The sequence below is a fragment of the Henckelia pumila genome, chromosome 3 (genome assembly GCF_033568475.1).
Source record: "Henckelia pumila isolate YLH828 chromosome 3, ASM3356847v2, whole genome shotgun sequence".
Taxonomy (NCBI): domain Eukaryota; kingdom Viridiplantae; phylum Streptophyta; class Magnoliopsida; order Lamiales; family Gesneriaceae; genus Henckelia; species Henckelia pumila.
The window spans coordinates 191511636-191538836 of record NC_133122.1 but is presented as its reverse complement, the minus strand read 5'-3'; the positions used below and the strand labels follow the sequence as shown (position 1 = coordinate 191538836).

Below are 27201 nucleotides of genomic sequence, written 5' to 3'. Positions count from 1 at the left end.
TGTCGAACACAAATTCTGTGAAAGTTGTGTTCTTGGAAAATAGAAAAGGGTGAGCTTTTCGAAAGGCGGTAGAGAACCAAAAGCGGCAAAGTTTGATTTGATTCATACTGATGTATGGGGACCATCTCCTGTGACATCCTTTGGCGGCTCACGATATTATGTCACATTTATTGATGATTCGAGCAGGAAGGTTTGGGTTTATTTTTTAAAAAATAAATCTGATGTTTACAAAACCTTTAAGAGGTGGAAAGTCATGGTGGAAAATGAGACCAACTTAAAGGTGAAGTTCTTACGGTCTGATAACGGAGGAGAATATGAAGATTTTGAGTTCAAGAAGTATTGTGCACAAAACGGGATCAAGATGGAGAAAACCATTCCTGGTACACCTCAACATAATGGTGTGGTTTTAAAGAATGAACAGAACCCTGAATGAACGTGCCAGGAGCATGAGATTGCACGCAGGACTGCCGAAATCATTCTGGGCTGATGCAGTTAACACTACAGCGTATCTGATCAACAAAGAACCTTCGGTACCACTTGATTGTAGAATACCAGAGGAGGTCTGAAGCGGCAAAGGAGTAAACCTTTCATTCTTGAAAGTGTTTGGTTGTCTCTCATATGTTCACATCGGTTCAGCCAATAGAACGAAACTTGATCCGAAATCAATGAAATGTTTCTTTATTGGTTATGGAGATAATGATTTTGGTTATCGGTTCTGGGATGACCAAAATCGAAAGATCATTCGGAGCAGAGATGTCATTTTCAATGAGCAAGTTTTGTACAAGGACAAGTCAGACATTGCAGCAGGAGATAAATGTCCTGAAGTCCTGAAGTCAAATGAAGTGTCATTGATAGATATTCCTATGAATGAGTCGGAGGATAGTAAGCAGGAAGAAGAAACTGCACAAGAAGTTGATCCACAAACTCCGGTGATTGAACTCAGGAGATCGTCAAGAACAATCAGACCACCTCAGAAATACTCCCCTGCACTTCATTATATTTTGCTGACAGTTAAAGGTGAACCAGAGACCTTTGATGAAGCGATACAAAATGATGATTCAATCAAGTGGAAGTTAGCCATGAAAGACGAGATGGATTCACTGTCATCCAATCAGACTTGAGATTTAACAGAACTTTCGAAAGACAAAAAGACATTACACAACAAGTGGGTGTACCGGATCAAAGAAGAAGTTGACGGTAGCAAGCGGTACAAAGCGAGACTTGTTGTGAAAGGTTTTCAACAGCGAGAAGGCGTTGATTATACCGAGATTTTCTCTCCAGTGGTGAAGTTAACCACTATCAGAACTGTACTTGGACTAGTGGCTAAGGAAGACTTACATCTGGAGCAGTTGGATGTAAAGACGGCGTTTATTCATGGTGACTTGGATGAAGAAATTTATATGAAGTAGCCACAAGGATTTGAAGTACGAGGGAAGGAGAAATGGTATGCAAACTTCAGAAGAGCTTGTACGGTCTCAAACAAGCTCCAAGACAGTGGTACAAGAAGTTTGATGGATTCATGAATAACAACGGTTTCTTGAGGTGTCAGGCGAATCACTATTGTTATATGAAGAAGATTAATGATTCTTATATCATTCTACTGCTATATGTGGATGACATGTTGATAGCAGGATCGTGTCTGGTGGAGATTGATAAACTCAAGAGAGAATTATCAAAAAAATTTGCAATGAAGGATTTGGGTGCTGCAAAGTAAATCCTTGGAATGAGGATCTCAAGAGATCGGGTGAACGGAGTCTTGAAGTTATCTCAGGCAGAGTACGTGAAAAAGGTGCTAAGCAGATTCAACATGGATGAAGCTAAACCAGTTAGTACTCCTTTGGCTAGTCATTTCAAACTAACCAAAGTCCAATCACCATCGACGGAGCAGGAGCATGCTTATATGAATAAGATTCCTTATGCCTCTACTGTCGGAAGCCTCATGTATGCAATGGTATGCACCAGACCAAACATAGCACATGCAGTGGGAGTTGTGAGCAGGTTTATGAGCAATCCGGGAAAACAACACTGGGAAGCAGTGAAGTGGATTCTCAGATACTTGAAAGGTACTGCTGGTTTATCTCTATGCTTCAGGAGGACTAATCAGGACTTACAAGGATATGTCGATGCCGACATGGGTGGTGACTTAGATGCCAGAAAGAGTACTACTGGATATGTGTTCACATTGGGTGGTACGGCAGTAAGTTGGGTGTCCAAGTTGCAAAATATTGTTGCACTTTCGACTACTGAAGCTGAGTACGTTGCAGTCACGGAAGCGAGCAAAGAGATGATTTGGTTGAGATCATTCTTTGAAGAGTTGGGTCAGAAGCTTGAGGATAGCACATTACACTGTGACAGTCAGAGTGCTATTCATTTGGCAAAGAATCCTGTTTATCATGCTAGGACGAAGCATATACAGGTTCGGTACCATTTTATCAGATCAGTTTTGGAAGATGGAATCTTGATGCTTGAGAAGATTTCTAGAAGTAAAAATCCAGCTGATATATTCACAAAGGCGGTGACCACTGACAAACTGAAGTTGTGTTCGACTTCAGTTGGATTGCAATTATAAGCAAGGAGGGATGAGTTGCTGCATTGACTGTGTGAAGCCATGATTGAAATCAAGTCTTCAAGTGGGAGAATTGTTAAGGGTGAGGCCCATTAAAGAATCCCACATCGAATGTTTGAAGAAAGAAGAATGAAGGATCTAATATAAATAGAGCTCCCTTATTTCTGTTATTGTATCATATTCTTCTCTTTTGTATTGGCAGTAGAGAAGAAAAAAAAGATTAGAAAAAAAAGAGTTGTTCTTTTTTTCGATGATCTCTTATGTGAGTTAGAGAAATATTTTATCGGTAATACTCGAGGCTTGGGTGTGGAGAGATATAGTGTTTTGTATACACTTGTAATATTTCTCCGGTAATAAAGATTTGTAGCAGCTCCGTGGGCGTAGCCTATATTGGGTGAACCACGTAAATCTTTGGTGTTCTTGAAGATTATTTTATTCCGCAATTTCTATTATCGTCATGTTCGCTTCTGTATAATCCACAACAACATGGTCAAAAATTGGTCGAACCGGACTTGAACCGGTGAACCGATTAATATCTGGGCAGACCGGTTTACTTGTTTTTCTCAAAACAAATTAGCCAATTCGATAAGCGTGCCAGTGTGGTCGTCGGCAGTTGCAAACCCCACCAATAAAAATGTTACACCTCCACAACACTTGACTGATTTCAAATATTTGAAAATCTTTTGACTTTATCAATTTTTTCCCCTAATTTATGCTATATCTGTCAATGATTTTTTAAAAAAAATTTGACTATTTCCCAAAAAAATTATTTCCTATATTAAAAAATTAATATAAAAAATAAATATAAAAGACACATAGATGCCACTGATAAGTGCATTTTGTATGCATTATTTCATGTTATTTTTATGTCTATTTTGTGTGCATTCATATTATTTTTATGTGTTTTTATGTTTTAGTGCATGTGTGTGTATTTCACTCCTTGGGTTAATTTTGTAGGAAAATGGATTTTTGAAGAGTGAATTACGGAGCAGCCTTGATCGAAAAATCATATTTAATTTTAGATACATTGAAATCCAATCTTCACCGTTCCGATTAAAGTTAAAGATGTTTTGAAGCTGATGTCCAAATTTCAGCTCAATCCGACGGCTAGATCTCGAGATATGAATTTTTGAAAATTGTCGCTCGGTGCAGATTTTTTGTACTGCGCGCGCGAGAATCAAGCTCGCGCGCGCGCGAGTCCGACGTACAACCTTCTGTTTTTATGTGCGGTGCGCGTGCGAGGCCTATGCCACGTGCGCGCGCGTGTTCGGGGGTCATATGTGTTCCGAAAAATTCTTATTTTGAGAGGAAATCAACTGGTAGGCGTTCCGGACCATATATATAGAAGATATAACATATTTTTGAGGGTTTCGGAAGCTTGAGAGCGCAGACAACGCAAGAGGAGGCGGCTACAAGGCTTGGGAGAGAAGATTTCTTCTTTTTTTCTTCTTTTTATTTTTATTTTTGAATTATTATTTTTAATTATTGAGTAGTTTATTTTCAACCAAGACGGCGTGATTGGGCCGAACAAATTTATGTAGAAAACTTGGATGTTTGTTTGGGATTTTTTAGAGTTGATTTTATTTTATTGATTGTCAGATTTATAGTTGTCTTGTGAATAGTCTGATCAACTGTTTTCTTGCATGTTAATCAATTCCAAATCGACAGAAGAGGTTTTGATTTTGATCACTCTGATAATTAACATATTGTAAAACCGACTAGAAATAGAATTCGGTTTCAGTGTGCGGTTTAGGTGTAAACTGAATTTTCACAAATATTTAATGCATTCAAATTTGATTAGAATTACGAAAGATTAGTTCATCAATATTTGAATAGGTTTGATTGTTCTAGAAATAGACCGTTGAACAAATTAGGAGAATTCCCGTGAATTAAGATTAAATCTGAGTCCTGAATCGACTACATGTTACGTGATTTGTTCGGTACCTACGTGTGTCTTGGTTGTCTTTATTTTAATTATTTTTATCTTTAGTTATTTTTATTCGTATTTCTTAAGCAGTTTTTATTTTATATTCTTATTTTATTTAATTCAAAATATTTTCTATTATTTTGTCTAGATTAATTAAAATAATTAAATCTTGAGAATTGACAACAGTCCCTGTGGGATCGATACTTGGACTCTCAGTCCACTTTACTATTACTTGACCTGGTGCGCTTGCCAGTAGATTTTTATCAAACCGATTTAGCCGGTCACCACCTAAACAGGTGCTCATAGATCCCACACATACTAGGGTGCGTGAGATCAAAACTATATATATATATATATATATATAGATCTTTTCTCCTGCCTAACTAACCCTCCCCACCACATTCCCGATTTAATGACATGTCATGCCACGTAATTTTTTTTAAAAAAAAATTAAACCCATATCTCATAACCCCATTCTTCTTTCTTCCCCGTAATTTATTTTCCCTCTTTTTTCTTTTTTTTTCTAGGGCGCCCTAATTTCATAAACCCATTCTGTGCCGCGTCGTCGCCGCCAGCCGCTTCCCACCACATCCCGCCGCAGTTACAAGCTTCGCCGCTGCCGCCGCCAACATCCGCTTCCCACCAGCCCCCGCCGCAGCTACAAGCCTCTCGGCCGCCGCGCTACGTGAGTTTTAGTCTTCCTTGAAACAACTACATCATATTATGTTCCTTAATTTTATCCTTTTTTCTGGGTATCTCGAAGATATCACACCATGGTCTTTGTAATTTTTGTGTTCGAAAGAGAATGGTGTCTGATAATGAATCACTAGACAATTCTATTTTCACTTGATTTTGAATATGATATTTAACTTAATAATTTTCAAGGCTAAGTCTTGAATTTGCTCTATTATCTTGATAATGAGAGTGTTCAGGTTAGTTTATGATTTTCACTTGGTGTAGTCAAGTCTCGGATTTGAAGTAGGGTGACTTGTGATTTATAACAAATAAAATAAAAATATATATATTTAGCATTATATATATATTTTTAACTGCATTGCACAAACTAGATTTTAGAAGTATGCCTTGATAATTTCTTAAAAATAAGTATTATGCACAAATTAAAGTGAACAATGGATCTTGATGATGTTAATTGTTTTTTAATTATTGTAATGGTACAGTGGGTGAATAAGGATGGGTATTGACCTACGTGTAGTGGTTCAACAGGTGGGGCTATCTTGTCATTCCATTATTTAACGAATGTTTCTGATCGTTTGAAAAAATATAGTGAGATTAGGACGATGTGTTCGGTTTCTTCTGCAGGAGGATTGGTGTTCTGTAAATGCGGGAAAAGGGCGGCATTGATGGTTTCTTGGACACCTGATAAACCAGGGCGAAGGTTTCATGACTGCCGGAATTGGAAGGCGATGTCTACCATTTCAATTCATCGGTTTTTCAGGTTTATTTTGAATTTGTTTTTATAGATTTGTTATAATGTGTTCATTTGAATAATTTGTTTGCTATGACACAGTAATGGTTGTAATTATTTTGTGTGGGAAGATCCTCCGATGTGTCCTAGGACAATGACCATAATTCCTGACTTAAAATGGAAGCTGGCTGTGCTCGAAGTTTATAAGAAAGAAACTAAAAAGGAGAATCGAAATTTGAAGTTGATGCTTGCTGGATCAGGGCTAACTTTCATTCTGTTTTGCTTGGGTTATTGGATATTTTCTTAGATATTGTACTGGTGTTTTGTAAGAACTTAAAATCTGAGTGAGAATGTATTAGGTTATTGATTTTATATGAATGACTTCTATGAGTTATAACACTTGTATTGGTGTTTTGTTCATTTGTATATTACATATTGGGTCCATCTTTTCTGGTGGCAAAGACAAGAACAAAAAGAAGTAATATTAATTAATGTATTAAGTAACATCTACTTGCTAGCTGCATAATTTTTTCCATGTACTATCTTTATTTTAAAGCAATTAATGGAAGTTTGGAGAAATGTGTAATGGGGACCTGTGGTGGTTTACTTGCCATTATTCCATATATATTGCACGTGGAAAGAAGGGATGATATGAAATGTCATATCTTAATTTCATTTTTTTGCATATATATCTTTTCCCTTGTGATCTAGTTGGAGCATTCTTGCTTTTTTGCACCTGATCATTTTGTCAGCTATTTGTTCAACTGGATTACTCTTGTTCGAGCTAAATGATGAAATTATAAAATAAATTTTACTTAATAATATCATTAAATTCACTTAGACACTCATTTTATTTTTCAACAATATTTTATTGTTTATATTTTTGGAAATTTTATATAATCATTCTCATTGTATAAAAATTTAATAAAAATTAATTAAGAAATAGGTATTCCACGTTTGTAAAAATTAATTAAGATATAACTATATGGTTGCAAGTCTTGCTTGGTCATACACATGCTTGCATAACTTTGCCCCTCCATCCGAAACTTTCATCCTACTACCTATTTGATCAATATTTTCCCCTCGAGTAACCAAAAATTAAAGACCACGAAACAAAAACGAAAAAATCATAATCCAACAACAGTTAAAATAGATCGATTTATGATGTGTTTCTCGAACCGACGTGTCGTCTTGGAGACACATTGCTGCTATAGCTATCGCTTGGTTGAAACTTTTCTTTGGAAATTCTCCTTGAAGTAGAGGATCAGCGAGTTCTGAGAATCTGTGTGGTTCTTTCAATATTGGTTTAGCCTAGTCACAAAAAAAAAAACAAAAAACTCACTACTCTTGAAATGCCACAAATCGAGCCACAACATAACAGATGTAAATGCCACCTACACAAATACATTCGAATTATTTTACGATTTCTTGCTTGGCCTACGAATATTTACAATGGAGCCAACGTCACGAACGCGCAATGATTTTACAGAACCTTTACCAACGACAATCTCAAGAAATATTATTTAGTTGCAAACAATTTTTATTTTACATCAAAATGCTAACTGCTTTACTGTAAAAAGAATTGATCGAACAGATCTTACCAAGTTCATATACCTCAACTTCAGCTGCAATGTGGGCAGAAACAGAGAATAAGCCATGCATTAGTTAATGAACTCACTTGGATTTTGCTCAACAACAATGGAGTTCAGAAATCACAAAAGGAGTACGAAAAAAGCAAAATATAATTCGTAATTAATAAATAATCAAAAGCACCAAAGTGTACGACTCACTAGTTAAAGAAAAAAAATGAGAGACACTTTATGGATCCACATCTTCTTCGTCTGTGCTCGTATCACTGTTGTATTGATTATCTATAGTTGATCTAGTAAACAATAAATCAAAATTATTGCAAGAATTAATGACATTGATTGGTGTAAATGAAAAAAAAAATATTCTAGACATACTCGTCACGCAAATTCGGACAATTGCGTTTATCATGGGACACACCTCGAAGCCCACAACCATGGCATTGCCAAACTTTTGAGATTGACTTCTCCTTCGCAGATTTCAATCTCTTACCACATCCTTTTGTTCTCACTTCAAAAGGATCCAAAATATCCAGGGGCCCATCAATAGTTCTCTTCCTCTACCTTCCCATGCTCAGATTTCTACTGTTGTTAATTTCCCTAATTTTGTAGTAGAGAGAATCCAATTGTTCCTCCATGAGCTTTGTTCCCTCATCTGTCAAAGATGTCTCATCAATTATTAATGAACTCTTGAAGGATAATCTCGAGTTTCGTGAAATCAAAAGCTTCTCTGGATCATTGCTGATATTTTCTTCACCCATTGTATATGGTGCTCCAACCATTGCATGTTGTGTCCATCGATTGAGTATATATTTATCAGGCAATTGAAACACCTGGTTGAAACGAAAATAGGCTAACATATGCCTACATGGAATTCCCTCAAAATCAAACTTCTTACAACTACATGATATGTAGTTCTTTTCTTTGTCATGTGTGAGCACCTTCGGTTTAGAGGAAGAAGAGCTTTGATAATGCATCACATTGTAGATCACTTTCTCATCTTCTTCTGAGACTTGTTGCACACAATAGCCATGACTCTCACTAATTTCACTTTCAAACTCAACCCATTTTTTTTTTTGTATACACTTTAACCATCTGATGTTCCATTGGCAAATTTCCTTTGATCTTCAGACACTCATTTCTATCAACATGGTCGAAAACTAACTCATTGTGCCTTTGATGTTTGAGTGCTCTATTGAAACGGATTATAAAATCCACCAACTAGTTCTTCTTGGAGACATACCTCTTAAAAAATGAATGAGAACTTTCAGATATTTGACTACTTGACATTCCAGCAGCAAAAACATGATTAAGATATGCTGGCACCCACTTCTTTCTCAAATCATACATCAGTTGTAACCAATCATTTCCCTCCAGTTTAGCACATTTCATGGCCTCTTCCCAAGAACTCACAAATTCATTTGGTGTTGTTGAATTTTCGATGACATGCTTGATGATTTGATAGTGGTCACGAAAAGTCATAGGGTCTAATTTCTCTGAGAACTTGTTCAGTATGTACCACAAACAATATCGATGCATTGTTTGTGGGAAAACTTGTGCAATGGCTTTCGTCATAGCAGGATCCTGGTCAGTAATGATCACGTTTGGTGCACCTGTAGGCATGGCTTCTACAAACTTGTTAAGCATCCAAACAAAAGACTCGGTTTTCTCATCACTTAGAAATCAACAACCAAAAACAATCGTTTGATGATGATGATTAACTCCTACAAGTGGTGCAAAAATCATCTCATATTTGTTGGTGTTATAAGTCGTGTCAAACACAACTACATCACCAAATGCACTGTATGTCCTCCTTGATACAGCATCCGCCCAAAAACACCTATTTAATCTCTTTTCTGAATATGTCTCATATATGAAGAAAAAATCGGAATTCTTCTCTTTTTCGGATGCAAAGAACTCGATTAGTGTTTCTGCATCGATATCTTTTTGTTCATTTTTTAGATCTCTCTCAAAGTTTCTAATATCTGTTTCTGTGCAACCAATATGCTCAGACCCTCCATACTCAATCTCCAATAACCGAATTTGCTGACAAGTTGACACATTGGCTTCTGAAAATTGTTGAGTCAATGCTTTCTTTGCTGCCGAAACAGTGCGATGTGACTGTAGCAAATGCACCTTTGAAGGAGTCGATAGTGGATGATTATGACTCTCCTGAAAAGCACTGACAGCCCAGTTTGTTCCACTTTGTGCCTTCACAATTGAAATTTTTGATCGAAAACCAGTTCTCACTTGACCACGAGCTCTTTCTTTTCTTCGTTTCTCATCACTTGGTTGGTTCTTCTTCTCATCGGTATGCCCTTCTTTAGAGCATACAAATTGTTTCCAAACAACCTCATTTGTAATCTTATATTTTTTGCTAGTGTTGATTCTCGTGCTAAATCCAGCTTCTCGAGCATAATGGTTATAGAACAAAAAAGCCTCATCTACTGAGCCAAATTCCATCCCAATTTTGGGTTTTCTCTCATCTACAACTTCGGGCATGTATATCTGATCATCATCACTGTTTTCTTCCATTCTTTATATAGATATCACTACGTAAAAAAAATCAATATAAAAACGAGAGGTTTCAAAACAGAATTGGTAAAAAAAATGAGCCACTTGCCTTAGAAAATGGATAGGTAAGGTGACTTCAACAACCGTGTTATTTTAGTGGGTTTCAAATAATATCTGTATAAATTTTATGTTTAAAAACATATTGCTATTTGAATGAAACTGAAACTCACATCAAAATGTTTAAAAACATTTAGTTCCTTCATGACTGCTTTTATGAACAAGAACCAAAAAAATAATTTCAAAGTGACACAAGATTCTAGTGGTTTTGAACTTTCAACCCTTGGTGCTGATAACTTGAGGAATAACTTGTAATATACCAAAAAATTAATGATTTTACATTAAAATCTTCGTCAAAATTTTTACACTAAAAAATAAATGATTTAGTGAGATCTATACAAAAGTTTAATTGGTGGGGTCATTAAAACACGACCATTATTTCGGTAACAAACAAGAACTTGTTGTTTAAGTGGAAAAAGCCAAGAACAGTAGCAAGTTTGACTTGCAAACCTTAAATTTAGAATATTTTAAACAAAAATGCCCCCAAATTCTTTCTGATTCTTTATATTCCAATATTATTCGAAACAAGGGACACTCATTTTAATTCCTTCATGACTACATCATCGGCTTGTGACTGAAACTGAAACACGCACCAAGATGAAACCAGGACACTCATTTAATTCCTTCATGACTACATCATCGGCTTGTGAATTATTAAATCTCCAAAACAGAAACATTAATGTTCTAACAAAAACAAGAAAACACAAGGATTTATCTATAAGAAAAAAAAATCAGAACCCTTACCTTTTGACCGAGTAATGACCAGATTTATCAAGACCTTAGATTTACGAAGCAGGATCCAAAATCTGCATTTTCAACTCAATTTTTAAGGCCAAAAAATTAGTAATTAAAAAAAAGAAAAAACAAATGACTACAAAATGAAATCAGGCAAGAATTTTTTTTTAAAACACATCATTAAAAACAAGAAAATGAGAAAAAAACGAGACCTATGAAAGAGAGGCGCGACCAAAGGAATGGGGCGGAGGCTTACGGCGGAGACTGGTGGGAACCGACTTCGAAAGAAAGAGGAAAGATTACAGATTACGGGAAAGAAGTGGCGTTCTGGACAAGTTTTAATTTTTTTTAAAAAAAAAAAATTACGTGGCATGACATGTCATTACATCGGGAATGTGGTGGGGAGGGTTAGTTAGGCAGGAGAAAAGACACATAGATGCCACCTAAACAGGTGCTCATAGATCTTACACATACTAGGGTGCGTGGGATCAAAACTATATATATATATATATATATTATATGATTATTTGGTTTTGAACATAGCTAAAAATATAATTTTTATAATATTTGAGCTTTTTTAACTTATTTTCTAAATATATACATATATATATAATTATATTTGATATTTTGATTATATATGTGTTGGTGCTTAGATTTTAAACTTTGATAAATATATATATTTTAATATATACGAACATATTTAAGGATTTAAAAATTTAAAATACATTAATTACTATATTATATTACTATTTTATATAATATAATTTTATATAATATAACAGTATCCCGATCGGACCGTCCGGTCTAACCGGTTGAACCGGTCGAACCATTTTGTAAGGATTTATCGGTTCGATTATAAAAACACTGCTTTAAACAAAAAAGTTAATAATTTCATAAGTCGAATATTTTTTATTCAAATCACCATATAATACAAAATATTTTTTGATAATATAATTAACAAAAAATGATGCTTTTATAGTGAAAAATAATATTTTAATATAAATAATACTTTTTATGAGATGAGCCAAGTTGGAGTCTCGTCTCAAAAAGTTAACATATCATACGATCTCACAATAGTTTATGTGTAATTAAACAATAATAAAGCTACAAGCATTACCCCCAATGTGTCGACTTGCTACCAGGACCACATTCGATAATTAAGTAGGAAATTGAACTTTTCAAATGCGTCCCATCTTTTAGAAACGTCTGAACTTGCTCACAGTATCCCTTTATAGACAGGTAGATAAATATTGGCAAATCTATGGACTATGGTCATGAGCATCATGGTTTTAAAAAAACCATTGCATAGTTTCAAAAAAAACAAAAACAAAAAAAACGTTGCATATGTTTCTGACAGTTCGCAATTTGCAACGATTTTTATATAACCGTTCCGTCAGAAATGTTTTAATATTTGAAAATTTAATTAAGTTTCCAACGGTTGTTTTATAACCCGCGTTGGAAGTTTTGCTATGTTTTTTTACAAAACAGTAACAAAATTTTTGTTTTTTTTTAGTGAAAACATTTTATAAACTAAAAAAAAAAACACTTTTTATTAAAGTGTTTTATAAATTCATGTCCAAATGAAACCAAATCTTGAAATATGCTGTTTTCTTCCAATATCAAAATCCCCAAATTCATTTTCCAACTAAGCATATATACCAAATCCGGCTAGGCAATATCCAGCATGCAAATTCAATTTTGTACAAAAAAAGGACCGAAATTGGGGGGAAAAAGAAAATGAAGTTACTGAACGAAGACTATGAAGACTGCAAATTGGTTTATAAGTTATAACCAGATTAAAATTGGAAAACCACAAGTTATGGTACCAAAAATGTAAATCTAAAATAAAACAGACTACAGAGTACAGATCCAAAAATGTAAAGAATATTATCCCATGCAAGTAGGCATTATACCACACAATTTATTATTTAGTGATGTAACCTATAAAGAGGAACTGCCAAAATATGATCTTTTCTAGATGTAACCAAACCAAACCAAAGTGTTCACTGTTAGAAGGGTGTATTCCGAATTCTGAAAACCTTGTTTAAACAGCAGCAACAATAACAGCGACAATAATGAACACAATCGAGGCGAGAGAAACTCTCTATCCGCAAGACGAAATTGCCCGTTCCAAGTGCTAAACGTTAGCGGCAATCGTCTCTAAGATACAACGACTTTCGATCGTGATATAGCAGCACAGCAAAAATCACGAACTTCAACGAACGAAAATATGCTTTAACTTTTCTTTGAGAAAGTGAGGGAGAGATTTTGAGAAATCAGAAATCTGAAATGTATGTTATCAGATGTTTCTATATATGTTTTCTGTGTTATAACCACCATATATATAGTCTTATACACAAAAAAACACGTTTGAAGGCGTAAGGATGCAACCCATGACAGAAAAATGCCAGAAACAGTCGTGACTGTTCATTCTGCAGAAGGTGCGCTCGGGCGGGGCGCACGTCACTTTGAACTCACTGTCTTGCATGTGCAAAAAGAATAATCGGATCAGAAGACCACACCACACCACGCCGAGCCGGCCGGCCGGCCGCGCGCGCGTGAGTTGCATCGACTAGCGTCTTGCCCCTTTACAAAACATCCGGTGCCCTAAGGGCCCAATCCCATAGTCCAATGTTGGACTAATTAAGATGAACAACAAATTGGAGTTGTTCCAATGTGGGACTACCACTTTCCCATTTCCCTATAATTTATTTCACCAAAATTTTGAATTTTGTAATACTTTGGACAAGACTTTTACAAACAATTTGGGTTAATCAATTCAAACCCTTTCAAGCCCATTTCAATTGTAATTCATTCAATAATACAATTTCCAACATTCACTCATGTCCAAATCACTTCCAATCGAAACAATGCACCAACTGAGCCAACATCAATCGAACTGCCGTGATCCCCAACTGCATTCCCGGGCAACTTCTCCGACCGGCCGGACCCGAAAGTCGCGTCCTCGAATGTCCACGTCTGTTTCAGATTTCAGATTCGAAAAGCAACAGCAATTTCTGAAACATTAAACTCCATAATAATGGAATATGGATATGACCAGACCCAACTCATTTAGTTTACAGTTATGCGATTTTAATTTTTATTTTTTTTGGCAAATCAATAAATTCAAATATTTGAGTCACTGGATACAACGGCACGAAGCCAAGATGGTACAGTACAATCAATAAATTCAAATACATTAGATTTTGAATAAATTACTATTAGTAGGATTAATAATTGATACAATCAAAAAATATTTTATTGTTTTATTACGCAACATATATATACGATTTAAACATTTAACATAATTTGACTAATATTTTCTTACATAATTACAATAATAATAATTAGGAAAAATATTTTTTTTGGTTCATTAACTTGTCTATTTTGTGGTTTTGGTCCATAATTAACTTTTTAATTTTGGTTTTTGTACACTAACTTTTTAGTAACGGGTATTTTGGTCCAACTGTTGATATGACATCGAAAAATGATGACGTGACATCGAAAAATGGTGACGTGTCTAGTTGCTACGTCAACAATTGACCAAAATTACTGAAAATTAAAAGTTAGTGTACGGTATACCAAACCCAAACTTTGAAAATTTAATGGTCTAAAACAAAAAATGAACAACTTATTGGAAAAAAAAAAAAAAAAACATTTCCCCTAATAATTACCGATCGAATCCTCTTCCCTGCAACTTCCGAAATAAAACCAAAACAAATTATGTAAAGTTGTGTTTGGATCATGCATCTAATATTCATTGATTTGAAATTTCTTGACTTGTTTAAATCGAAAAAATTGAAGGGAATTCCAAATTTACTTCATATACATCAAGTTATATATGCAACTTGAATATTAATCATGGTGTATTTCAAATATATCCGATATGAATAGTGTCATTTGAAATACATCACTCGAATCGTTTTTCAAAGCAAATCTCGCACTCGATCCAGATCAAATCAATTCGATCCAAATGCAAGCTTATTGAAACAAATTTTATTATATATTGCATAAAGCTTTATACGCGAAATATTTGTTTGGTCTATTAACTTGTCCATTTTTTTGTTTTGGTCAATTAACTTTTCAAATTTTGATTTTGAAAATCTAACTTTTAGTTTTTGGATATTTGGTCCAACTGCTGATGAGACACCGAAAAATGCTGACGTGGCCACGGAAAATGATGATGTGACCAAGGACGGAGCCAGGATTGAAAATTACCTGAGGCTGGCTCCGCCCGTGTTAGACAATATATATATATATATATATATATATATATATATATATATGTATGTATAAAAAGTCACTTAAAATCGAACCGAACTTTCGAAAATCAAATTAACATTTTTTCAATAAAACGAACCGATCGAACTTTACTATGAAAACCAAAAAAATCAAACAAAAAAGAATCTATTATTTTGATCAGTAATTAAATTAAACGATCTCGATATTTAGAATTTTTTTTAAAAAAAAATCGAGTTCTACTTCAAAAATTGTAGTTCAAAATTAAATTATATAAATTTAAAATATTTATTAAAAACTATATTTTCAAGTGTAGTTCTATTGTCCAATAAAATTTATTTAGAAAATTTAACAATATTAATTTTTTTAATAAATATTAGGTTTGTTCGGTAAAAAAAAATTATTATGTTAAAATTCAAAACCAAAGCGACCTAACCAATATTTTAAAGATCTAAAACCGAACTTTTGAATAAATTGAACCGATTTTTCCGATGAATTCAACTTGATAGGTTATTTCGATTGAAATTGATATTTTCTGCTCACCCTAGACTGTAATTGAAGTTTGCCCCTGATATGTCGATATATGCTCTTTCGGTTTAAAAATAACTTTTAAATTTTTATTTTTTTCATTTCCTGAAATACCTAATTAGAAAATTTTAATTTTTCCAAAAATTTACAACAAACGGTCATTTTCCAAATATCATAATTATTGAATTTTCAATTATTCTATATAGAAAAATCACAATCCAAAGCTCAATAATAATTGGAAAAGCAATCATTCTCAAATATTTCAATTTTTAACCAATTGATTATTTTTCCTAAATTTCGCAACAATAGTTTTTAAGATAAAAATCCAAACTTGAAAATTCATATGTATCATAAATCAATATTATCGCAACTAAATATTCAAAAAAAAAAATTAAAATTGTCGAATTTATCTCAAATTCGCATAAACCTACGACAATAAATCAACCAAAAAATATAATAGAGTGTTCTATTTTTTTTTATTTATTGCATGGGGCTGAAATTTTTTATTTTAAATTTTAAACAACTAATTTTTTTTTAAAAAAAATGGATGGGGCTGGAGCCCACCCTAGTCCAATGGTGGCTCCGCCCCTGGATGTGACACCAGAAAATGATGGCGTTTCTAGCTCCCACGTCAGCACTTGGATCAAAATCACTGAAAATTAAAAGTGTGTGTACCAAAACAAAACTTTGAAAAGTTAATAGACCAAAATAAAAAAGTAGACAAGTTATTGGACCAAAAAAAACATTTCATCGTTTTATACCACACAATTTAACATTTAGTTATGAACTTATGTAGTCGATAAATAGGAATGGCCCGAAGATGCTCATCTCTAGAGGTAACCAAAACGGTAAAACCAAAGCGTTCCCTCATGTCCAAATCCTAAATGAGCTAAAAAAATTAATTAGACAATAATCCATCGGTGACTATGAAACGAGAACAGAGCTATATTTGGAATATAGCCTTTACACAAAAAAAATGTTAGGTATATATCGGTTAGTTCATGAATGTGAAAAATGGAAAATGTGTTAATTGGGTATCGGTTCCCTTGTTAAAGAAAGAATCGGACTATCGGAGTGAATTCAATTGTCTTTCATTTTACTACAAGCACATGTATTTTTGGGATAGGTGGATTGTGAGGTTCCTGTTACTTTAATCACGTTTAGTAAACATGCAATTAAAAATTTATTAGCTAGCTAAGCTAAAACAACGAAAAAATGGTTTATATAATATACATTTAATATATTAAAAAATATAATTATAAACCAAATATTTAACTATTTATATTGTACTCTTTCATCATTCATATTAATTAAAAATAATATTTTTCATTAATCATCTGACATATTGATGCATGCATGTTACATATGCATCTATAATAAATCATATTTTTGTAATGCATAACCAAGCATACATCTTATTTTTCCTATATATACATAACATTTCTCGAGACTTCCACCCCAGAAATTTCCCAAATAATTAAAACCACGCAATTTCTAGCTTGGTGATCAATTTTATTGCATGCAAGGATTATAAAAACTGCATGATATATGTTTCAGCTTAGCTACATATGTAACCTGTAAACAGGAATGGCACAAAGGTGCTTCTCTCTAGAGGTAACCAAACCAAAATGTTCGCTCATGTCCACATCCCTTGGCGACATACCATTCGGAAGCTTCCAATCGAAGCAATGCACCAATTGAGCTACCATCAATCGAACCGTCGTGAGCCCCAACTGCAACCCGGGGCAACTCCTCCGGCCGGACCCGAAAGGGAGGAGCCGGAAATCGCGTCCCCGGATGTCGACGTCATTTTCAGCAAATCTCTCGGGTGAAAATTTTTCGGGGTCGGACCATACATCTGGATCCCTTCCGATGGACCATGTGTTGACGATGATTCGCGATCTTTTCGGTACGTCGAACCCATCGATCACACAATCCTCCATGGATTCGTGAGGAAGTAGCAAAGGGTTGGGGGGGTGGAGCCTTAGGGTCTCCTTGATAACCATTTCCAAGTACGGGAAGTTGTCGATGTGGGACTCTTCAATCATTTCGTCAAGTCCAACGATTGATTCAAGTTCTTGGTGTAGTTTCTTCATAACTCGTGGATGTCTTACGAGTTCGGTTAATGCCCATTCTACGGCGGTTGCGGAAGTGTCCATTCCTGCTATAAGCAAGTCCTAAAATTCAGAACAGGGGGGACACTAATTAAAACCTTGCCAAAATATATAAATACATTTGTCTCATGTATATGGATCGACTCAACTCATCTCACATATAAATATGAATGTGTGTGGTATATATTAAAAGCTTAATAAAAAAATGTGTACATTAACATTGTTTTATTGTTTGTTTTACGTTCTAATATTACATTTACACACGCAGCTAGCTATTGAAAAGGTTGGGATAATTTACAAGTTTTGGCCACAAATGAGTTCAAATGTTGAAAAAAGAAATGTAGTAAACAACAATCCCAGACGGTCAACAAGTATGAGATCGTGATATACGAGTTTGGGGGTTCAGAATTTATATGTGATAGACTAATTAAATCTAATTAATATGTTGTCTAAAAATATCTACTATGGGACGACTGACAATTAAGTGAAGGAATATATATAAACGTGACCAACTATATGCCAAATCACTTTGATACGACACAATAATCTAACTGGGGGACCAAATTTAGATATTACACGTGATATCAAATATGCCAAAAATAATTATACATAAAAAATTAAAATTCAAGAAAAAATAAGCATAAAAAAAATTTGAGTACCCCTCGCGCAGTTTGGATGAACGATGATAGATTAATTGAGTTTATACTAGCTACTTGAATATAATTTTGATTGGGTAAATCTCTCGTCATATGTAAGGTCTCGTGTATCCATACTCATAAGACAGGTTAGCTTGGTCCATATTTCGGGTGATTAAGGAGAAGGTTTATTGTGATTTTTTTTTTAAATTTGTAACAAGAATATTACAGAGAGAGATCTTTTTTTTTTTATCAAATTGTGTGAGAGGTGAGCATGTTATGCATATTTTATTTCTAATATCTGTATATTATCTAGATTCAATAAAAAAAAAATGAAAACTTGAAATTCTTGGAGAACTCAATAGATGGAACAAATAATGAAACATTATATTTACCAAGAGCACCGCTTTGACATGGCGGCGATCGAACTGAAGCTGAGTCTCCATTTCACGCACCATCGTATCCACAAAATCAAAATCTTCCTTGTTTTCCTTCTTCTTCTCCACATGTTCATCGATGATCTTCTCTAAGAACCCATCAAATATCTTGCTCAAATCTTTCATCTGCCGAGTCAATCCCTGCAAATCAATGGCCCCAAGGTAAGGAAAATAATCCCCCAGATTGAATTTCGCACCCACCTCCAAAGCCTCCGCCACCACAGCTTTGAAACCCTTTTCATCCAACTCCTCCTCCGCATACTTTCTCCCGAATACCATCAAGCAGATCATATCCGCAGAAAGGCCCGAAACCCTCGCGCTGACATCCACGGTTTGGCCCGATTCAGCTGCATGTTTGAGTGAACTCACGAGAAGCCCGACCTCCGCTTTTCTCATGGCCCGGAATCGATTGATCTTCTGGTTACTCAGCAGCTCCAACGTGCACAGCTTACGCATGTTCCTCCAGTACGGGCCATACCGCCCGAACGATAAATTCTTCTGTCCGTAGCCGATATATTGCGACGCTTCGTGGTGAGGCCTGCTTGCGAATACAAGATCGTGTGTTTTAAGGATGAGCTCTGCTCCAGCGGGGGATGAGACGACGATGGTGGGAACGAACCCGAGCCGCAGATACATGATGGGGCCATGTTTACGGGCTAGGAGATGTAAATCTTGGTGGGGATTCTTGCCTAGTAGATGGAAATGGCCGAGAATTGGAAGCCCGATTGGGCCCGGTGGTAGTTTTTTCTTCTTCCCTATGCTTATAATCAGTTGTTGAAGAAGATAGAGAAACACAACCACGGCCACCGCTGTCCAGATCATCCAATCCATTGTACGTAACGTTGCTCCACTCCTCAACTGCTTCGATATAACCAAGATATATATTAATGTGAGGTTGTTGGTTCTAGTCGATGGCGGACCCAGAATGTTTAAATTATCCGGGCTAAAATTTTAAACTCTAGAATTGTTTAATATTTTGAATCGAACAAACCCGGACTACTATCAAATTAATCCAAAATTTTTCAAAATTCATATATATAAAATTTGAAAATTCAGCCCGGATAGCTTTACACTTGGTCCGCCCTTGGTTCTAGTTCAATTATTATATATTATAATATATTGTTGCATACTATATATTATATGATATTATATTATATACACCCAAATATATACATGCATGTGTGTGTGTGTGGAGTCCCCTCTGATCAATGGGATTATGGGATCCAAAGGATATATACGATATGAATTATGATGCACCTCGAGTAAAACTCCAGATATTGTATATATGAATGATGTCACGCAGGCAGCTGTATTACGTAGAGTCCATTGATTGTTAGCAATGTTAAAAAAATTCATGCAAACGAGGAATCTAGCTTGTTGAATTGTAAATTACGTAATATCAACACTCTTTGTAGTTAAAATTGCTATTTTGATATATGTATATTTGTTTCTCTTATCATTATTATTTTTTGTTATTTTGGTGGTCTGATCGAATTTCAGTATTAATATTTACCATCTTTTAATTTTGTCTTTTTCAATAATTTTGGTCATTTTATTAATGTGACAACTTGATGCTCACGTGGCCTTCTTTATAATTAGGGTAGCTGGTTGGGAAAGAAGTTGCACCTGCAGGCTGCTACGTTGAAGCCTGCAGGTTCAATGTATGATGCTGAATTAGTTGGCGTCCCAATTTGAAGGGATGACAATGGGGCGGGTCTGGGGCGAGTTTGGCTAAACCCGAAACCCGCCTCGCCTCCCTTTGGACTCGCCCCGCTCCGCCCCACGAATCCGGCAGGTTCAATCCGGGTTAGATCCGTTGGACTTGTCAAAAATTAAATATTTTAAATTTATTAAATTAAAAAGTTTAAAATTTTTAAGAAAATCATTAAAGTAAATTTCAAATATATATTTATAAGATTTAAGACAAAAAATAACAAGTTAAAATTTATTAACTTGTAATTAATTAATAATTATTAACCAAATAAATATTATAATTATATATGTTTATACTAAAGATATCACAATAAAATAAATTCATTTTAATCAAATAATAGTATACATTCAATTTATAGATAAATTATTATTATTTAGTATAAAAATATAATTATACATTATTAATATTACATATATATTTTATATTATATGTATATTTTAAATATATATACATATAAATATTATGGCGGGGCGGGTCTGGGGCGGGTTTGGCCAAACTCGAGACCCGTCCCGAACCCGCTTTTGGACCCACTTTGGCGGGTTTAGACCCGCCCTGTCGGGGCGGATTTAATGCAGGATCGGGTTTAGATTTGACCCATTGTCATCCCTAACTTCAGCCTTCATTTTATATTATAAAATATATATATTATTTGTTGAACCACCTCTTTAATCATAAAAGCATGGGGCATGGAATCATAAAAGCATGGGGTCCATGCCCCATGCAATTGTTTTTATATTATATAAATATAATTTGTTTTTTTTAATTAATTAGATAAAAAAATTAAAATTTATTTTATTAATTTTTTTTACGTATTTAGCATTATTTAATTAAAATTAATTTTATTTTATTATTAAATTTAAATTTAAATTTAGGTAATAATATTATATAATATGTATAGAATTTATTAGTGGGACCCTCAAAAAAGTTAGTTGTTGGGTTTAGGATTGTAGAGAGAAGTTATAAAAATTTTGTTTTGAGATATGAATGATGTGTTATAGTAGGTCTCACGATAAAATTGAGTTTTTGAGTTCAGGGTTGCGATTACCCTTATAATGTATGCCTGCATCTATTTCAACTATATTATTGCTAGCTAGCTAGCTACCAAGGGCATTTACAACCCTCTTCGGGCCTCTATTATAGAGGAAGGTTGGCACTCTACCATACTCTAAATGCACATGGAGAGTGTTACAGCGTATAGAAGATCTTGGAGACATTTTTGGAGTTAGGATGCAATCAATTATTATTGCTAGCTATGAGAGCCGTTAATTTATGTTAGATTTATCGGGTCCATCTCGCCACATAATTTAAATGAGTTGAATTTCAACCCAATTAAAGGCGGGCTAACCCGTGCGGGCAGTGAAGGGTCAAAGTTGGCCCGCGGGTCTGGATTTTTTTTACTTCTATGGTGATATATTCCTGTATATTTTTAATGAAATTAAGTTGCGAATTTTTTTATTGTATTAATTACTTTTTTTTTGTAAAATTCACACGAGTGAAATCAATAGTTAGAAATTTCATTTATATGTTTCTATTAATATTTATTTATAATTAATTATAATGATTTTTATTTTTATTTATTTTATTTTATTTGTAATGAGACAACAAGCGGGCCGTTCCGCTTAGCCCTCATCCTACCTTGAGTTGAGCTAAGGATCACATCCCGCCCGCCAAATAGTGGGTCGATCCAACCTCAACCCATCAAACAATGGATTTTTGGTAGGCAAACCCGACCCGCCCGTCTGCCATGAGTTTACCTCTACTAGCTAGCTTTTTATATAATTTAAACAAACAAAGTTGACTGAGGACTTGCAAATTAACTGCATGTCCCCACCTTTCATTAATGATGGATTGATATGAGGAAATAAATATTGAACCACGAAATGTTGATTCACTATCCCCCGTTCTTTAATTATTTATTATTATGTATAATAAGCTTAATAACTCGATATTTTTTATATAGAGTTGATCACATGTTATAAGGTTAATCCGCGTATATTTACAATAAAATGTAATAATTTTTCATCGATCAGGCCAAATAAGATATGTCTCATAAATCTGACCCTTAAAACTCATGATCATGACTAGTAGAACTTTTTTGATTTACTTTGGTATTTAACTGAAGTCGTAAATATATAATTACCGAAGTCACATGAAGTAATAAGATACTATTTTACTTCGCGTAATAACCAAAGTTGTAGCCCTGAAATTATCGAAGTTTTTGATCGGTTCATGGAACCAAAACCGATTCAGGATTATGCTGCCGAAGTAAAAACATATATTTTACTTCGGCACAATTTCATTAATTAATGGTCTTTCGTCAATTAATCAAATTGCGGAAGTAAAAGATATGCTAATATTTGGCAATGGCAATAATTGATGAAGTAGAAGAAAGTCTTTTACTTCGGAAATTTCACTAATCGACAAAGCAAAAGAATGTTTTGTACTACGAAAATTTCACTAATTAAAGAAGTAAAAGACATTCGTTTGCTTCGTCGATTATTGAAACTGCCGAAATAATAGAAGACATATGCATACTGCAACATTTACAATATTGACTGATGAAGTAAATGTTCTATTTAACATCACCGGTTATGTATTGTGACGAAGTAATTAATTCAAACGGCTTCATTGCTACAGATTTATGGTGAAATAAATTATTTATTTAATTTCACCATTTAATTTTAGTGAAATAAAAACATATGTTTCACTACATTAAAATTTAGAAACAATTAATAATGCCACAATATAAATATATTTTTGAAAATTAAAATAGGCTAATAAGATTAATAAATTATTCATCCCAAAATTTGTTTCATTGAAGGTTTTTTTTATTTTATATATGACACCTAATTCCATTTATGAAAGCAAAAATTTTGAATTTAATATTATTAATACATTGCATTCCCATTTAAGAATCATTTCATTAATTTACTCTTAGTTAATGTCCAAAAATACATGTAAAAATGGATATTATTTCTCCTTACATATTACTTGTGAGGTACACTAAAAAAATATGGTGTGAGGATCGATTAATTAATAATGTTTAGAGAGGAAGCGAATAAACACTCCCAAAATTTCTTTTGATAATGACCTGATACTGGTACTAGCATCAATGCATACGAATCTCGTACTCAATAACAAAACAGTAGTCTACTAAAATAGTGTGAAAACAGACTACTGAGTTTATTAAAGCTCAAAAGTAAGTAAAAGATTGACACAAATTGATATAGGATGTGGCCCAAATTGATGCAATGGTTACGTGTCTCCGACATGCATGGTGCTAAGCGAGTGTCATATCATCACTTGCATTCAAAATGACTAAAATTATCAAAAGTTGAAAGATATAGGAGTACTAAACAATATGATCTATATTTGTGATCAATTTTATTGCATGCAGCATTATATATACATATATATATAAATATATTGCATGATATTTAGCTACATATGTAGCCTATAAATAGGAATGGCACAAAGGTGTTTCTCTCTTGAGGTAACCAAACCAAAATGCTCGCTCATGTCCAGATCACTTGGAGACATACCATTCGGAAGCTTCCAATCGAAGCAATGCACCAATTGAGCTAGCATCAATCGAACAGACGTGAGCCCCAACTGCAACCCGGGGCAACTCCTCCGGCCGGAGCCGAAAGGGAGAAGCCGGAAATCGCGTCCCCGGATGTCGACGTCATTTTCCGCGAATCTCTCCGGTGAAAATTTTTCGGGGTCGGACCATACATCTGGATCCCTCCCGATGGACCATGTGTTGACGATGATTCGGGATCCTTTAGGTACGTCGAACCCATCGATCACACAATCCTCCATGGATTCGTGAGGGAGTAGCAAAGGGGCGACCGGGTGGAGCCTTAGGGTCTCCTTGATGACCATATCCAAGTATGGGAAGTCGTCTATGTGGGACTCATCAATCATTTCGTCAAGTCCAACGATTGATTCAAGTTCTTCTTGTAGTTTCTTCATAACTCGTGGATGTCTTACGAGTTCAGATAATGCCCATTCTACGGCGGTTGCGGAAGTGTCCATTCCTGCTATAAACATGTCCTAAAATACAGGGGGTGAGGAGGACTCATTAAAACCTTGGCCAAATATATGTATATGGATCGACTCAACTAGTCTCACGAAAAAACAACCCAATAATTAAACTATGCAGAGCTATTGAAAAGGTTGGGATAATTTACAAAATTTGGCCACAAAATATTTCAGGAATGATTTTTTAAACAGTTTCAAATGTCGAAAAAAAAAAATGCATTAAACAACAATCTCAGACGGTCAACAAGTATGAGATAGTGTGGGTGTTCAGATTTTATATGGGATAGAGTAATTACATCTGATATGTTGTCAAAAAAAAAATCTAATATGGGACGACTGACGATTAGGTGTAGGAATATAAACGTGGCAAACCATATGTCAAATCACTTTGATACGAGACAAAATTCCACGAGCTGGGGGACCAAATTTAGACCTTACAAGACATGATATCAAATATGCCATAAATAAATAAATAAATAATGATACATAAAAATTAAAAAGAAGAAAAAGAAGAAAAGATTAAGTATCTACCAAAAATTTTAAGCTACTTGAAGATAATTTTGATGTTGATGAAATTGTGTGAGAGGTGAGCATGTTATGCATAATATTTTATATATTTCTAATATGTCTATTATCTAGATATAATTAAGAAATATTTGCAAACTATAAAAAAAAAATGAAATTATTGGAGAACTTTTTTTTAATAGATGGAACAAATAATGAAACATTTACCAAGAGCACCGCTTTGACATGCCGGCGATCGATCTTAATGTCAGACTCCATGATACCCACCATCGTATCCACAAAATCAAAATCCTCCTTGTTTTCCTTGTTATTCTCCACATGTTCATCGATGATCTTCTCCAAAAACCCATCAAAACTCTTGCTCAAATCTTTCATCTGCCGAGTCAATCCCTGCAAATCAATCGCCCCAAGGTAGGGAAAATAATCCCCCAGGTTGAATTTCGCACCCACCTGCAAAGCCTCCGCAACCACAGCTCTGAAACCCTTTTCATCCAACTCCTTTTCACCATACTTTCTTCCAAATACCATCAAGCATATCATATCCGCAGAGAGGCCCGACACCCTCACGCTGACATCCACAGTTTGGCCCGATTCAGCTGCCTGTTTGACTGAACTCACGAGAAGCCCGATCTCAGCTTTCCTCATGGCCCGGAACTGATTGATCCTACGGCTACTCAGCAGCTCCAAAGTGCACAGCTTACGCATGTTCCGCCAGTAAGGCCCGTACTTCCCGAACGTCAGATTCGTCTGTCCGTAGCCGATATATTGCGACGCTTCGTGGTGAGGCCTGCTTGCGAATACGAGATCGTGCGTCCTGAGGATGAGCTCGGCTCCGGCGGGTGATGAGACGACGATGGTGGGCACGAACCCCAACCGCAGATACATGATGGGGCCATGTTTACGGGCTAGGAGATGTAAATCTTGGTGGGGATTCTTGCCTAGTAGATGGAAATGGCCGAGAATTGGAAGCCCGATCGGGCCTGGTGGTAGTTTTTTCTTCTTCCCAATCCTTATGAGTCGTTGAAGAAGATAGAGTAACCCAATCACGGCCACCGCTGTCCAGATCCAATCCATTGTACACACACGATGTGAGCTTATTCTTGTTCAATTATTGATGCATATATATATTAATATATATATATATACACACACGATGATGAGTAGACAACATAATATATTTATATATTTAATTATATGATATATATTTTTGTAATTTGACATTTTTATTTTTTTTGGAATTCAAAGTTGAGCATATCTAGAATCCAATAAGATGTTCTTGCTTAGATATTTTTATGAATTTTTTTTTGAATTCGATGTTGAGCATAATAAAAGATGAAAAAGATACTTTTGTTTAACATATAAATATAATATAATATGTATGGAGTCCAAAAAATACGACGAAGCACCTCGAGTAAAAGTAAAACTCCACGTACCGTATGAATGACATCACGCAGACAACTGTATTTACCAATTATTAAAAAGATTTGGCATGTGAGAGAGGCAGATACTATATATGCTTGTGCACAACATAATCTTTGGATCAATAGAAGTCTTTACGTAAAATCATGTAGAGTTCATTGATCCAAGTGTTGTTGTTTCCCAGATGTTCGTAATACACCCGATGAAATATCATATATATGATCTGTTAGTACGGCTGGACTCATGAGAGATGAGATGGTGAATTAATTATGGATCAAATAGTTATTTTTTAAATCCTAATTTTTATAAAATAATTGAGTCAAACTTAAAATGATACAAAGATATTGAATTTCGTGCTTTACGTAAAACAGTTTTTAGGCCATTGTCGTCCCAAACTTGAGCTTTGCATGTACCGGCCAACACACTTGGAATTAATGAAAGAAAGATCGAGCCTACTTTGAACAAAGGATATTTTCCTGCCCAATAATACATCAGGGAAATTTCTAGTTTGGTCCATCCTAGTCTTTTAATTTTTTTTTTTTTTTTTATCGTCAATTGTGATTTGCTGATATTATAAGCAGGAAAGCACATATATGCGTCATTTTGTAGTGAGAATTGCAATTTTGATATATATCTATTATCTATTATCTATTTTATTCTATTATATTATACTTA

General features: G+C 34.7%; 4 protein-coding genes across 4 annotated transcripts; 1 reads left to right on the top strand and 3 right to left on the bottom strand.

The window, feature by feature from the left end:
* Positions 1 to 5791: 5791 nt before the first annotated feature.
* LOC140890230 (uncharacterized) lies at positions 5792 to 6226 on the top strand. The gene is made up of 2 exons (XM_073297988.1): positions 5792 to 5949; positions 6022 to 6226. Exons 1-2 carry the CDS (start codon positions 5792 to 5794, stop codon positions 6224 to 6226), a joined length of 363 nt encoding a protein of 120 aa, XP_073154089.1.
* A 1839-nt stretch (positions 6227 to 8065) lies between these two features.
* LOC140890228 (protein FAR1-RELATED SEQUENCE 5-like) lies at positions 8066 to 10040 on the bottom strand. Its single transcript, XM_073297987.1, has 4 exons — positions 9286 to 10040; positions 8749 to 9180; positions 8447 to 8630; positions 8066 to 8338 (listed from the first exon to the last, which is right to left on the bottom strand). The coding sequence occupies exons 1-4, from the start codon at positions 10038 to 10040 to the stop codon at positions 8066 to 8068; spliced, it is 1644 nt and encodes a 547-aa protein (XP_073154088.1).
* Positions 10041 to 17006: 6966 nt separating this feature from the next.
* Positions 17007 to 19666, bottom strand: LOC140890467 (cytochrome P450 71AU50-like). The gene is made up of 2 exons (XM_073298263.1): positions 18783 to 19666; positions 17007 to 17815 (listed from the first exon to the last, which is right to left on the bottom strand). Exons 1-2 carry the CDS (start codon positions 19653 to 19655, stop codon positions 17201 to 17203), a joined length of 1488 nt encoding a protein of 495 aa, XP_073154364.1. The 5' UTR covers positions 19656 to 19666; the 3' UTR covers positions 17007 to 17200.
* Positions 19667 to 23829: 4163 nt separating this feature from the next.
* Positions 23830 to 26229, bottom strand: LOC140887476 (cytochrome P450 71AU50-like). The gene is made up of 2 exons (XM_073294728.1): positions 25315 to 26229; positions 23830 to 24594 (listed from the first exon to the last, which is right to left on the bottom strand). The coding sequence occupies exons 1-2, from the start codon at positions 26179 to 26181 to the stop codon at positions 23980 to 23982; spliced, it is 1482 nt and encodes a 493-aa protein (XP_073150829.1). The 5' UTR covers positions 26182 to 26229; the 3' UTR covers positions 23830 to 23979.
* Between the last annotated feature and the right edge of the window lie 972 nt (positions 26230 to 27201).

Coding starts and splice junctions, on each gene's coding strand:
- LOC140890467 (XM_073298263.1), bottom strand. CDS start 19,655: ATGGATTGGATGATCTGGACAGCGGTGGCCGTGGTTGTGTTTCTCTAT. Junction 17,816..18,782: donor ATGTCAAAGCGGTGCTCTTG/GTAAATATAATG, acceptor TCTGAATTTTAG/GACTTGCTTATAGCAGGAAT.
- LOC140890230 (XM_073297988.1), top strand. CDS start 5,792: ATGTGTTCGGTTTCTTCTGCAGGAGGATTGGTGTTCTGTAAATGCGGG. Junction 5,950..6,021: donor TCAATTCATCGGTTTTTCAG/GTTTATTTTGAA, acceptor GCTATGACACAG/TAATGGTTGTAATTATTTTG.
- LOC140890228 (XM_073297987.1), bottom strand. CDS start 10,040: ATGGAAGAAAACAGTGATGATGATCAGATATACATGCCCGAAGTTGTA. Junction 9,181..9,285: donor GCATTTGGTGATGTAGTTGT/GTTTGACACGAC, acceptor TTGATTTCTAAG/TGATGAGAAAACCGAGTCTT. Junction 8,631..8,748: donor TCTCATTCATTTTTTAAGAG/GTATGTCTCCAA, acceptor GAGTGTCTGAAG/ATCAAAGGAAATTTGCCAAT.
- LOC140887476 (XM_073294728.1), bottom strand. CDS start 26,181: ATGGATTGGATCTGGACAGCGGTGGCCGTGATTGGGTTACTCTATCTT. Junction 24,595..25,314: donor ATGTCAAAGCGGTGCTCTTG/GTAAATGTTTCA, acceptor CCTGTATTTTAG/GACATGTTTATAGCAGGAAT.